This window comes from Mycothermus thermophilus, assembly GCF_041956435.1.
Source record: "Mycothermus thermophilus strain CBS 625.91 unplaced genomic scaffold VTJ04scaffold_1, whole genome shotgun sequence".
NCBI classification, from domain to species: Eukaryota; Fungi; Ascomycota; class Sordariomycetes; order Sordariales; family Chaetomiaceae; genus Mycothermus; species Mycothermus thermophilus.
The window spans coordinates 106,384-119,591 of NW_027191427.1; the positions used below are offsets into that span (position 1 = coordinate 106,384).

The following is a 13,208-nucleotide window of genomic DNA, read 5'->3' on the forward strand; positions in this document are numbered from 1 at the left end:
GCTCCGATCGGTGGGGGTAAGCGAACCCGTCTCCGTGACTTTGGATCCGAGAAAGGGGGGAAACCGGGGTTGAGATGCTTAGGGAGGGGGAAACAGAATTCACCATCCTCAACGCCCATCGACATCTGCTGGTTGCAAGGGGGTTGCGCATCCTCCCGAATGTGACAACAACACGACGACATCATTCTCTACGCAAGTCTGGGGGATGCATGACTCGTGGAGCACATACACCCTTCGGGCATCATCTCCAAATAGGTTTGTCGCAGGGATATAGTCAGGGTTGAGCTCCAAGCCCAAAGCCAACATCAGGCCATCATGTCTATTAGTGGGTTTCGTCTTGTACGAGTATTTCGGGCGTCGTCCTGATATAACCACTCCTTCTCTGCTGAGCAAGTTTCGACCTTAGTGTCGTGCAATAAAGATCATCCTGCTGCAGCTCAAGATGACAATGTAGTACTAGGGGGATGGTTCAGGGAGCTCGCAGCTCGAAATTTAGCTTAGCTTCACTCAGAGAGAGACAGGACATAACAGCGAACCATCAGCCTGGAAGAGGTGGGGGTCAGTGTCAGTGCCAGCCAGAAACCACCACCATCTTCATCTCTCCATCCTCACCACAAACCAGCATTCCTCGCCGTCATCTTGGCCGCTAAGAGACGCGCCGCATCAGCCCCAAAACTGACGCTACTGCAACAAACCTTGTGAAGGCATCCGCAACCAGCCTGATTCATCTGGATCAGAGGGGGGGGGATGCATCCACGACTGGCTTCGCCTCCTCTACACCAGTTGTCTTCACTTGTCCCTGAGAAGGGGTGAGCAGGCAGGTCGGATGAGATGGCGGCATCTGCACCTCTATGCTGCTTCACGCGCAGAAGGCTGCGCATCAAACAAAGAACGCCCGACTCCTGCTGTTGCTGCTGCTGTTGCTGCTGCTAAACCCAGGGGAGGCACGTGGATGTGTAGGATTTGAGTCTACCTCGCTTTGCAGACTTGTTGGCCCTACTGGAAGGGCCAGTGATGTTGAATGCCTCTCTCCTCCTTCGCACTGATCTGAAGTACATCCAACAACGCCACATGCAGACAAAAGTTCCATGTTGGATTCCAAGGGGACTCGACTTGGTTTCTCGATGCCATCCTCTGCAAGGCACCGCATATTGGCATATTCGTCTTTTCGAGATGGCACTCATTCATCAGCCCGACTATGGACAAAGAGGTTGGGCCTCGAACGTCAAGGTCAACAACGGTTGTAATCATCACCCCCTTACATCCTTGGGCTGAGCCTCGGTGGACCCGCCGCACGTCTGGAAGGCTGGTCAATCAACAGTAGCACCGCAGCTGTCAACTCATGTCAGACAGGGCCACGTGCAGAGTAAGACATAGCTACGCAAGCTCGGAAGAGACATGACATGTTCATCTTGTCGTCTTTGACAAAATTTGATGCCTATTTCCATACCTTCAATCGAAACAATTCTTTGTGGTGTGACCCTGGCGCAAGCCCAAGCCCGACAAGGGGACAACGACCAAGTTCCCGCTCCGAGCACGTGGAAATGGGCCTCGGCTCAAACGGCGGCCGGAGCCTCGATGGCTATCGTTCGCCGGAGCTCTTAGCCGGGATCCGAGCCGGGCCCGGGAATCGAATCTGAGTATTCCTTACATACACTACTCAGGTGCTATGAAGCCGTAGGGAATCTCGAATTGGCTGACTTGATGATCGGACATGGTAAGAACGGGGCATCGTACTACATTGATTCTACTGTGCAAGGCTGACATCGTCAAACAGGACTGAATCTAAAGCCCGGCAACATCACCAACGTTCTGCATCAGAGATCATTGTCATTCACATTTTGTCCGAGGTTTGCAGGGCGTCATCTCGTCCCAAGTGCCGAATTAGGCCACTGCGTTCAAAGTCGGGAGAGGAAGGCAATCACAAGCCCACATATCCAAAGTGCATCACCCGACATCTCGGTCTCCAGACAAGGGCTCATTGCGTCCGGTCAGGTCAAGACGCACATGCACCTTCCGGGCTGATCCGAGGAATCGAATTCGGAGGAAACTGGTTCTGATCTCCTGACACCGTTACCACCACCACCACCACCAAGCAGACACTCCAACATGGCCATGTCGGAACCGGGCCCGGTCCCCACCAGCCGCGAGACCACGGCGGCTAGCACCGACGAGCAGCATGAGCAACGGGAACAGGCACAGGAACTCCCACCGGCGCTACCGCTGCAGGAGGCGCTGAGTCTCGTCAAGCTGCCCCTGTCCGGGTCGGGGGAGACGCGGCGATTCATCAGCCGGCGCGCGGCATATCGTCCCGGGTGCGACTTTGGCTCCGACTTTGACATGTCCACGCTGCACGCCAACGCGTTTGGCGGACACGTCTACGCGCAGGCGGCGATCGCTGCGGCAAGGGTGTACCGCGAGGTGGAACGGGAGAAGGGGATTGTCAAGGAAGAGGAGAGGTCGTACCTTCACGTATGTTTATATTTTTTTTTTATTATTTTTTTTTTTCTTGTCATGACTTCTACATGTCTTGTACATGTTAACTAACCCCACCCCCAGACCATAACCGGCTTCTTCACCCGCCCCGGCATCCCCTCACGCCCCTTCCTCTACTTCACCACGCCGCTCACCTCCTCCAAAACCTTCGGCACCGTCTCCGTCACCGCCCACCAGCCCTCGGAACCCAGCACCAACCCGGCGGGCGACCACTTCCCGGCGGCCGCCGACGCTGCGCTGCCGCTCTCCCCGCCGTCCTTCGTCGCCGTCTGCTCCTTCAAGCGCGGCGAGCCCGACAGCTGCGGGGTCTCGGCGCAGGAGCCGCCGCCGCAGGAGCGGTTCGCGGAGATTCTTGCTTCGAGGGCACGGCCCGAGGACTGGCCGCCCGCGCCGCCCGTGGATATCACGGCGGTGGTGGAGATGATGGGCGCGGATCGGGAGGGAAGGTTCCCTGTGGCGGAGATGCGGAAGGTGGATATGAGCGGGTATAATCAGGGGAGGCCGGTGTGGGAGAGGGTGGAGTTGTTGCTGTACAAGCTCCGGCAGCAGCAGCCGCAAGCCGGGAAGGAAGCTGAGGCGGAAGGAGAAGAAAAGGAGGAGTGGGATGCCAACGCGCACATAGCGGCGCACGCGTACGTGGCGGATCGCAACGGGCTGCTGGTGGCGGGAAACCACGTCGGGTTCGGGTACTCGCTGGGCCGCGCGGCGACGCTGAGCTACACGTTTGTGGTGCACGTCAATGCCGAACAGGCCGTCATGCGCGAGGAGGACGGGTGGTGGATCCAGGAGATGCGGTTCCCGCGCGTCGGGGCGGGAAGGGGCATCGTGGAGAGCAAGATTTGGAGTCCCAGGGGAGTGCATGTGGCGACGGAGTATCAGGATGGGTTGATCCAGGGGTGGGAGAAGAGGGAGGAGGGGGCGAGGTTGTGAGAGGGGGGGGTAAGTTCTGAGGAGAGGAGGGGGGTAATCCTGGGAGAATTATAGACTACCTAATGTTAGATGTGGTGAAGGTGTTAGAGGATTGGCAACTTCAATCAATGTCTAGTACTTTCTCAGTCCGTCGGTTCACCTTGGGATACGTCAACAATTGAGTGGTAGTCAAAACTCAAGCATGAGACGCAAGCAGATGTAGACATGAGGGCCATGGAGCTGTAAGGTGCTCGACTCTGGTCAGCACTCCCTTGTTGACGAACTATGGCTTTCGGAGCATGTGCTTATTCATTGTCAACAGTCAGTTTCAGCTCCAGCTCTGTCTTGTTTCGGTCCGAGCACCTATCTGGCTAGCATACTTGGTACTGATGAGTAAGAGGATAGTCATCCAATTGGTTCCTTGTAGGCGCAAATCGTTGGCAGACAGAAATGGTATCAAGAGCAAATCGATGTAAACAAGCAAGTAGCTTAATGTCCACGAAGAGGAACTGGACGAAATGAGTGACGTCAGAAGAAACAGAGGAAAGTTACTGCTATGTTAGCTTTCGAAGTAATGAGTTAACCTGTCAGCGAGAAACGCACAATTAGATACTGGAAGGAAATAATATCCGCATCGATTCAAGAGTTCAATGCGAACAAATTTTCACGTTTGAGAGTGCACAAAGGTGCTACATCCATCTTGTTCTTGGTGACGACATGGGATATCACGTGCTAAATCACATGCACGCTAACCACAAATGGCAAGCACCTCTCCAAGCTTGATTCCTCGGGGAAACAGAAAAGTGGGTTGCAACAGCTCCAAACGGGACCAACGGGGCGTCTCGGATTGGATCAGCCCATTTCGAGCGAAAAGAGCCAACGAGCAGCCGAACCCGCTCTTCCCTCTCCAACTTCACAATCACTTCCGAACCCGACGACGACAAACCACCCGCGAACAAAACAGCCACAATGTTCGTCACTCGCACCGCCGTGGCCGTCGCCCGCCGCGCCGCCGTCGCCCCGGTCCTCCGCCGCTCCATTGCCACCACCGTCGTGCGCCGTAAGTTTTTCGACCATGTCCACGCCCGCGGGGGGGAGGAGGAGGAGGAGGAGGAGGAGGGAGGGGAGAGCGGGAATATCCCGGGGTCCTGGTACTGGTGCTGCTAGTTGGCCTGGCTTGCAATGACCTGTGACGTCGACAAAGCTGGCTATGCTATACTCGACCTCGTCCACCCCGTTCCCCTCCCCCTCTTCCAACCGTACTTTGCGACACTTTCGCCAATTATTATCCCTCTGCTACAGCTGGCTGCATTGATGAGCAATGCAGCTTTGGGATGACAAAAATGCTGACGAGATGTGTTTTTGGTGGGTGCAGGCGATGCCGTTCCCGACCAGCCCAAGATCAAGACTCTGAAGGGTATGCATCATCATCAACAATCTCTTATCTCAAGTCTGCGTCATGGCTCGATGGTCTGTGGAGGAGTGGGAAGTGGAGGAGGTGATGCCGAGGAGGTTCCGCATCAACTTGGCTGGCAATTGGGAGCTTCAGCGATGGAAGAGGAGGGCCAATGGCTGGAAGGACGGATGGCTTGGACAAGCAATGGATGGACGAACAAACCCCGGCATTGAGCAGACGAGTCCCGGCAGCCCGACGCAGACATGCTGACCTGTTGCTCTCCTACAGAGGTCAAGACGGAGGAGGACCTTCTCGGCCCCGGCGCTAAGCCCGGCACCGTTCCGACCGATGTCGAGCAGGCCACCGGTCTTGAGCGTCTCGAGATCCTCGGCAAGATGGAGGGCGTCGACATCTTCGACATGCGCCCCCTGGATGCCTCACGCCTCGGTATGCCATCCTCACATACACCATATGATCGATTAAAATATTGATAAGGTGACAGGCACCCTCGACAACCCCGTCATGGTCCGCTCGGCCGGCGAGGAGCAGTATGCCGGCTGCACTGGCGTCCCGGCCGATTCGCACAACGTCATCTGGCTGCGGGTAAGTAACTGGCATCTTTGCGTAAAGGCTCGCTGCTGACGGCTTGCTTGCGTAGATGTCCCGCGACCGCCCCGTGGAGCGGTGCCCCGAGTGCGGCAGCGTCTACAAGATGGACTACGTCGGTCCCCAGGACGACCACCACGGCCACCACGACCACCACGGCTGGCAGGAGCCCAAGACTTGGGTCGACTATGTCAAGCCCGAGTACTGGTAAAATGGTTTCGGCAAAGGGGCTAGAAAAGAGTGGTTGGGCGGCTACACTTGAGGAATAGTTGGGTTTGTAGAATACCGGCAGAGGAGAAAGCCGAGTGATCCCGGGGGGGTTGTATAGACGCGGTTCCATGCCTCAGGTCCTCCTCTGTGCGTCTTTTGTGCTAATATGTGACCCCGGCAGACCAAGCCATGGGCATGTTGCGCTGCGGTGCTGCTATACAGCACCGCTACCCTCTGGTCTTCCAACGTTCTGCTCTCCTTTTGAGGAAGAGACGCAATGTCGCTAACTCGGAGCCTCGCGTCCTCGTGGCGTTAGCCTTTCGGTGTCCGCATTCAGCCCCTCATTCTGCTCAGCCAAGCACATCATTGCGTCCTGGCTGGAGGAGACCACCAATGAGCATCTTGGAGCTTGAGACTGGAAGTGCCGATAACAGCTGAGCTGCTAACGATGTCTTCTAGATAAAACAGAGTGTGTATCAAGTCTATATGGCTTGGAAAGTGTTAGCAGCTGATTCAGGTGACACATTAAGAGCAATAATATAATGACGATAACCAACATCTCCAGGACATCTATCCCCCTTGGCACCAGCCCCGCCGACTCCTCCGTCGATGGGAGGTTCCGGTGTCCATCTGCCCAATGTAAGGCGTCCTTCAAAACCAAGATCGATCTCCTCCGGCACTCAGGGACGTACCACAACGCCGCAACCGACCTCCAACGGAGATGCCGCTACTGCTACGAGATCTTCGACGTCGACGAGGAAAACATCCACATGTGGACGCGGCACAAAGGCGGGATACACACCGCCGCAGCCAACGGGGACATTGAGGCCATCCTCTCTCACCTTCTGATTTTCGCCGACCCCGTCCGCGAACCATGGAAGACTTCCAACCGCGCACCCACGGGCCTTCGAATCCTCCCCGACGAAACCCCGCTCCACGTCGCCATCCGTCGTGGACAGGAACACGCGGTGCGGTTGCTCCTCCACAAAGGCGCCGTCGCCGACCTCGCCAACAACAACCCCCGCAACGAGAACGACGACGTCGGGCATCATTCCTATCAGTCCTGCTACTCCCCGCTCCACCTCGCCGCCGAGCGCGGCCACGAACGCATCCTGAGATTGTTACTCGCCCGCGGCGCCAGCCCCCACCGCTGGGCATGCAGGGAGTACGAGCACGACGCGGACTTCTACTCCCCCTTCACCAGCGAAACGCCCCTCCACGCGGCGGCGCGGGCAGGCCGGGAAGGGGCGGCGAGGATCTTGATCGACGAGGCTGGCGCGTCGGTCAATGCCCGCAAGACGAGCGATCGGTCGTACTATCCGCCGCTGTTTGCCGCCGTGGTGAAGGGGCATATTGGGGTGGTGAGGGTGCTGGTGGAGCGCGGGGCAGGGGTGAATGTGCGCGCGAGGTTTGCCGGGGGGATGGAGACCACGGGGTTGCATGAGGCGGCGAAGCGCGGGAGGGAGGATATTGTTGAGATACTACTGGATCATGGGGCGGAGACGGACTGGGTGAATTCTATTAGGGGAGAGCTCGGGACGCCGCTGCACCTGGCGGTGAGGAGGAATTTTGTGGACACGGCGAGGGTGTTGATCAGCCGCGGCGCGGATGTGAATGTGAATGATGAGACCGAGGACGGGTGGGCGCCGTTGGACCTGGCGGTGCGTAGTGGGCATGTTGCGATGACGCGACTGCTGCTGGAGAACGCGGCGGAAGTGAATCCTGTCAAGGAGGCAGGACGTAAGCGGTACGTGGTGTTGATGTCTCAACTGCCCGGGGACGCAGTCGAGGGTGCTCGGGTATTACATTTTCTCTCCCTGAAGCCATCTACCTCGGTCTGTTTGGCATATGACTTAGCGAGATCTATGAGACTAACTCGCGTTTCTTCAGACACCCAGCCCGGTCCTACACTCCATTACACTACGCCGCCCGCAAAGGCTCCAACACCATCATCTCCCTCCTCCTCGACCGCGGGGCCGACATCAACGCCCGCGCCGCCTCACCCGCGTGCGAAACCCCTCTCCACCTCGCCGTCGCAGGCGGCTTCCAACCCGCCGCCCGGATCCTCATCCACCGCGGCGCCGATCCAAACGCCCGGTCCCATAGCAGCGGCGAAACCCCCCTCCACCTCGCCGTCAAGAACGGCGACGAGGCTATGACCAAGCTCCTCCTCCTCGAAGGCGGCGCCGACCCAGATGCTCGGGTAGGGGTGGCAGTAGGAGTAGGTTCGGCGCAGGGGCAACACACCCCGCTACACATCGCCGCCGCACACGGCCACGCAGGCGTTGCGAGGGTGCTCCTCGAGCACGGCGCCGACGTGCACGCTCGCGACAATGATCCTCCCAACGTCCCCGGCCCTGCCGCTCCTGCCCCTGCCGAACTGATAGGGGTGGTGGTCTCGTGGCTGTTAGACGGCGTCACCCCGCCACCACCGGGGTTTACCGCGTTGCACGTCGCCGCCATGCACGGCCATAGCGACGTGATCAAAACTCTGCTCGAGTATGGAGCGGATATCAACGTCCGCACCAGCGGCGGCACGGCTTCCGGCCGGCCGTCAGTCAGCCCGCTTCACCTTGCCGTGCTGAACGGCCGCATCGACGCTGTCATCCTCCTGCTCGGAATGGGCGCCGACCCCAACGACCCCCTCGAGCTGGGCGATTACAGCGTAGTAACACCGCTCTGGCTCGCCGCTATGCCCGGCGCGGAGGAGGGGTGGGGTTGTGAGGAGTATATGATTACCACGGCGTCGTCGTCCTCGTCGTCATCATCCTCGTCGTCATCATCCTCGTCGTCATCATCCTCGTCGTCATCATCCTCGTCGTCGTCGTCCCGAGATCGGGTGCAAGGAGGAGGAAGAGGAAGAGGAAGAGGAAGAGGAAGAGGCTCGCCTGCTGCTGCCGCCGCCGCCGCCGCCGTGGTGAGGAGGTTGGTGGACCACGGAGCGGATATGACGGGGTTGTATAAGGGGTGGACGGTGTTTGAATGGGCGAGGCGGAATTGGTCGGAGGAGGTGTGCAGGGCTTTGGAGGAGGGGCGGGAGTCGAGGTTGGGGAGGATGACGTCTTGGAGGCGAGCTGGGAAATAGTAAGGTTGGGGAGAGTTAATAGGGGTTTTGGGTTGGCTGTGAGGGATTAGGGGGAGGGCATGGTGGTTGAGTTTTGCAGGCTGGGGGGTTGAGGTAAACACGGAGATGTATAGATCGCGGATGAACATACGTGGCGAAAGGTTTCTTAGGCGTACCTATGGATAGGTACATATATTTCTGGTCCAGGTGAATAATACAGTAGAGTTGTTGTACTTAACGCTACATTTACAACGACCTCGTTCCAGGTGGTGAGCCTACGACGGCCTGGTTCGCGCGGGGCATACCTTACTTACACCTATGAAACGAAAAGCCTTGGGATTCTTGTAAGAGAAGGGGGTGGCTTTCCGGCTGGTTGAGAGAGACCCATGTAGTTAATCTGTGCGTTAGGTAGGTTTGCGTGCTTGGCTAGGAGCGAATGCTTAGAGGACCTTTCCGGCTGGCCAGGAGGAGGGAGGCTCCTAGTTCTGGGAGGGTTGGTCTTGGGGGGATGTCTGTCTGCCTTGGCTGAAAGTATGTCTTTTCTCAGCAGCATCGCCAAGGATGAGGCTGAGTCGAGCCACCAGCAACACTTCTACACTTGGGGCAACCTCGCGATGCAAAGTCCTGTTAATAATAGGAAAAAGTCTTTCTATGGTATCGCGCCGTCGTACCAGACAACATCATGACAATAACCTCCAGACTCTTCACAACTCCCATCTTTAGTGTCCCCAGCTCCGTCGACGCAATCGACGGCAGGTTCCAGTGCAAATCCGCCGGATGCACCAACTCTTTCGCAAGCAGGATAGACCTCATCAGGCACTCCGCACGGAAGCATCCCGAACTACCTCAAGCTCCAGGGCGAGAGAGATGTCCCTACTGCTACGAACTCATCAGCGATCGCAATAGCCATACCGAAACGCGGCATGGAGGGGGCATCCACGTTGCGGCAGCGAATGGAGATATAGAGGGCATCCTCTCTCACCTTGTCACGTCTACGAAAGCCGTTGAGGAACAACGCGGGCGTTCCTGGATTCCGTCCGAAAAACCATTGCATTTGGCCATTGAGGGTGGGCATGAACAAGCAGTTCGACTGCTCCTCAACAAAGGAGCCTCACAGCCACCAGTGTCTGACGACGGAGATACCCCTCTTCACCTGGCGACAAGGCGTGGACATGAAAACATCGCCCAGCTCTTGATTAAGAGGGGAGCCGATGCCAACGCCTGGGCCTCCACGTGGCACCGCGACGATCCATACTTCAAGACTATGACCGTCAGCGAGACGCCCTTGCACATCGCTGCCAGGCGGGGCCAAAAAGGGGTGGTTCAGGCGCTGGTTGAACTCGGAGCCTTGGTCGACGCGCAAAAGCCGGCTGATCGGTTTTACTACACGCCGCTGTACGCCGCCGCCGCACAAGGCCACGAAGAGGTTGTCCGACTGTTGGCGGAGAGAGGGGCCAACGTCAACGCCCGGGTCATGGTCAAGCCCCGGGACGCGGACACGGACGCGGACGCGGACTGGGACATGGTTGAAATCGAAACCACGGCTCTCCATGTAGCCGTGGAGCACCGACATACCAAGGTTGTTGCCGCTCTCTTGGAAAACGGCGCGGATCCAACCATCTTCAACATATGGCACGGCTGGAGAGGGGGCAGTGACGCAACAAGAAGATTATCTGCTCTACGGGCCTGGGGCTTGGGACGCCGCCATCTCTCGCGCCCTCCGGAGAGTGCCGACTGTACATGGCCGCAGTACACACCTCTATACACTGCCATCAAAGATGGATACGCCGGCATTGCTCGGCTTCTGGTTGAGAACGGGGCTGATATCCACAATCTCGGCGGTGCGACACAGGGGTGTCCTCCTCTACATTGGGCCGTTCTCAACGGCCGGGTCGAAATCGCGCGTATTTTGATCCAGAAAGGAGCCGATATCCACGCCCGTATCCCATTGAACTATGCGAGGCTGATTCTAGGTGATCGCATTCCGGATTCGATGCAGCGCGAAAGACTGCAGTTTCCTCTCAAAGGTCTGGTGCATGCCGGATCCCGACAGGAAACAGCAGCGACCGACAACTGGCCAAGGTATGGCTGCTTGTTTGCTTGTCTGACACTGTTCAGTACCAATGGAGCTGACCCAGCTTTGCGAAGGCAATATGGCGACAATCTTACCCCTTTACACTACGCTGTCACCAGCCGCAATGCCAAGATGGTGAAGCTGCTTCTGAGCAACGGGGCGGATCCGAACGCTCGGGACGAAGACGGGACCAGACGCACTCCTCTCCACCTTGCAGCGCTTGAGGGATTCGAGAACATCACCGCGATGCTCGTCAAGAACGGAGCCGACGTCGAGGCTCGCACGAAAACCGGGAAAACCCCTCTGCACCTTGCCGCCAGGCATGCCCGCGAGGGTGTCGCGAGAATGCTGATCCAAAGAGGAACCCACGTGAATGTTCAGACGAAATATCAGGAAACGCCGCTGCATTTTGCTGTCGAGAGTGGCCACGAAGGCATGACACAGATTCTCGTCGAGAACGAAGCTGACCCGCATGTTTGCGATGCCAAAACAACACGGTCCAACGGCCAGCAATTCCAGGGCCTCGCCGCCCTGCACATTGCCGCGATGGATGGCAGGATAAGACTGGTCAGACTCCTGCTCGAGAACGGAGCTGATCCCAATGTGTGGAGCTCCTCTGAGCGGCCAGTCACGCCCCTTCACCTCGCTGCTCTCAACCTCCGCGTGGGCACCGTTGAGACTCTGTTAGATATGGGGGCTGACCCCAATGCCTCGGCCGTGGTTCGTGACAACTTGCGGTTGACCCCTATTTGGTTGGCCATGCCGGGTTATCCCGGGCGTTGCAAGTCCATAGACATAGGGCAGGTCACAAGGGATTCGCCAAGGGTGGTAGAGATTCTGATCAAGAAGGGAGCGGATGCGACGGTTTTGTATAAAGGCCGGACCTTGCTGGACTGGGCAGCAATGCATTGGAATGCTGAGTTGTGGCGAGTTTTGTCTGAAGAAAAGGCCAGTTTCAAGGTTGACGAACCTGGCCCTTGGGAGGAGATAGCAGGAGTGCTTCTAGAGACAGATGAAGACAGCCACCCGCAGCAAAGGAACGCGGATTCCAAGTAAGATATCAGGTATCGTCGTCGAAACTGAGCTTGATCTTCTTGGCCTTCTTCTTCGGTTTGTCTTTTGCCGTTGCCGAACTGCCGGTCCCGTTTGTGATGCCGCTCGATGCTGTCTCGGACCCCGCCGAGGCGGACTTTCCAGATGCCTTCCGGTCGCCATCCGCGTCCTTGTCGCCGCCATCACCTCCATCATTCTCCTCCGCAGCCCCCACAACCCGAGCGATCTTCCTCTTCTTCCGCAGTCCACCAACACTCGCCAGATTCTCCGCCGGCGCCGTCGAAGCAGTAGCCTTCCCATCGGCATCTTTCCCCTCCTCCTCCTTCCCCTCCTCCGTCTTAGTGCACTCCTCCGGCTTCACCGTCACGCTCCCATCCTTGTGAACCTCGACCGCGTCGCCCTCCACAACGTTTCCCTGTTCGTCCACCACAACCGGCGCGTCCTCGGCCTCCTCGCTCGCCGAACGAGGCTTTGTCGGCCGGCGGCGCGCGGCAAGGATGGGGTCGGGCCCGTCGCCCCGGTCGGCGTCGGCCTCGCCGCGCAGGCGGGCGAGGAAGGGCGGGAGGGTGCGGTTGAATTGGAGGTTTTTGGCGGTGATTTTTTGGGACATGTTGCGGGGTCGGGAATCCACGGGATGCGGATCGGAGCCTGTTGTTTGAGTGGGTGTATCGGATTCGGAACGCGACGCGACAAAAAGATCCGGTGTCGTGGTGTCGGGCGGAGGCTGAGCAGCGTGTGGGGGGAAACGGATGAAATGTGGCGGCGGGTGGCTTGGGTGGGACGAGGCTGTTGCAGGACAAGTGATGCTGACTCGGGCACGGGATGGGGCACGGGGTCGGGCACGGGTTCGCGTGTTGGTTCTTTGGTGTTCGAATCAAGCTTCCGCGTCTCCGTGTATAATCGTGTGTCCGGCGAAGATGGGATTTTCTGACCATGACGGATAGCGGTGGACAAGGACGGCAGCCCTGTCGGGAAGTGGGGCCGACAGAAGATCCACTGTTCCGGTTCCGAGTTCCGGGTAAGGGTTGTCCGACTTTGGCAAGCCGATCGCCCCACGGAGAGACGGGATGTTCCTTCCATCTGTTCCATCGCAGCGACCTGCAACAGCTCATGGAAGAAGCTTTCTTTGTGCCTTCCCTGTCTCCATCGCCGAGGCTGCGGCCGGGGAAGGGATCCGGAGGCAGGAGCATGTCCCGGGTCTCATTCCCGTCTCCACACAAGCCTTTCCAGGTTTCCCCTCAGTAGAAGCTCAAGCTCCCGTCCCGTCAGTGACAAAACATGGCAAAACAAACAAACCCCATTCCCCAACCTGCAAGGCCCATGTCAAGTCGAATTTTCCAATCTTCCCACGAACCTTGGAATGCATTCAAGTGTAAAAATGCCTCACCCAATGGTCTCTG

General features: G+C 58.0%; 5 protein-coding genes across 5 annotated transcripts; 4 read left to right on the forward strand and 1 right to left on the reverse strand.

Annotated features, from left to right (window-relative positions):
* Window positions 1-1,704: 1,704 nt before the first annotated feature.
* VTJ04DRAFT_36 (uncharacterized protein) lies at window positions 1,705-2,025 on the forward strand (the record flags this gene model as incomplete). Its single annotated transcript, XM_069361517.1, has 2 exons — window positions 1,705-1,717; window positions 1,778-2,025. 2 exons carry the CDS (start codon window positions 1,705-1,707, stop codon window positions 2,023-2,025), a joined length of 261 nt encoding a protein of 86 aa, XP_069222646.1.
* Window positions 2,026-2,109: 84 nt separating this feature from the next.
* Window positions 2,110-3,426, forward strand: VTJ04DRAFT_37 (uncharacterized protein; the record flags this gene model as incomplete). Its single annotated transcript, XM_069361628.1, has 2 exons — window positions 2,110-2,472; window positions 2,560-3,426. 2 exons carry the CDS (start codon window positions 2,110-2,112, stop codon window positions 3,424-3,426), a joined length of 1,230 nt encoding a protein of 409 aa, XP_069222647.1.
* A 948-nt stretch (window positions 3,427-4,374) lies between these two features.
* Window positions 4,375-5,618, forward strand: VTJ04DRAFT_38 (uncharacterized protein; the record flags this gene model as incomplete). The annotated part of the gene is made up of 5 exons (XM_069361739.1): window positions 4,375-4,465; window positions 4,781-4,822; window positions 5,090-5,248; window positions 5,304-5,404; window positions 5,460-5,618. 5 exons carry the CDS (start codon window positions 4,375-4,377, stop codon window positions 5,616-5,618), a joined length of 552 nt encoding a protein of 183 aa, XP_069222648.1.
* A 188-nt stretch (window positions 5,619-5,806) lies between these two features.
* VTJ04DRAFT_39 (uncharacterized protein) lies at window positions 5,807-11,811 on the forward strand (the record flags this gene model as incomplete). The annotated part of the gene is made up of 7 exons (XM_069361849.1): window positions 5,807-5,942; window positions 6,077-6,086; window positions 6,183-7,364; window positions 7,508-8,701; window positions 9,232-9,324; window positions 9,381-10,763; window positions 10,830-11,811. The coding sequence occupies 7 exons, from the start codon at window positions 5,807-5,809 to the stop codon at window positions 11,809-11,811; spliced, it is 4,980 nt and encodes a 1,659-aa protein (XP_069222649.1).
* Window positions 11,812-11,815: 4 nt separating this feature from the next.
* VTJ04DRAFT_40 (uncharacterized protein) lies at window positions 11,816-12,418 on the reverse strand (the record flags this gene model as incomplete). Its single annotated transcript, XM_069361961.1, has 1 exon — window positions 11,816-12,418. One exon carries the CDS (start codon window positions 12,416-12,418, stop codon window positions 11,816-11,818), a length of 603 nt encoding a protein of 200 aa, XP_069222650.1.
* Between the last annotated feature and the right edge of the window lie 790 nt (window positions 12,419-13,208).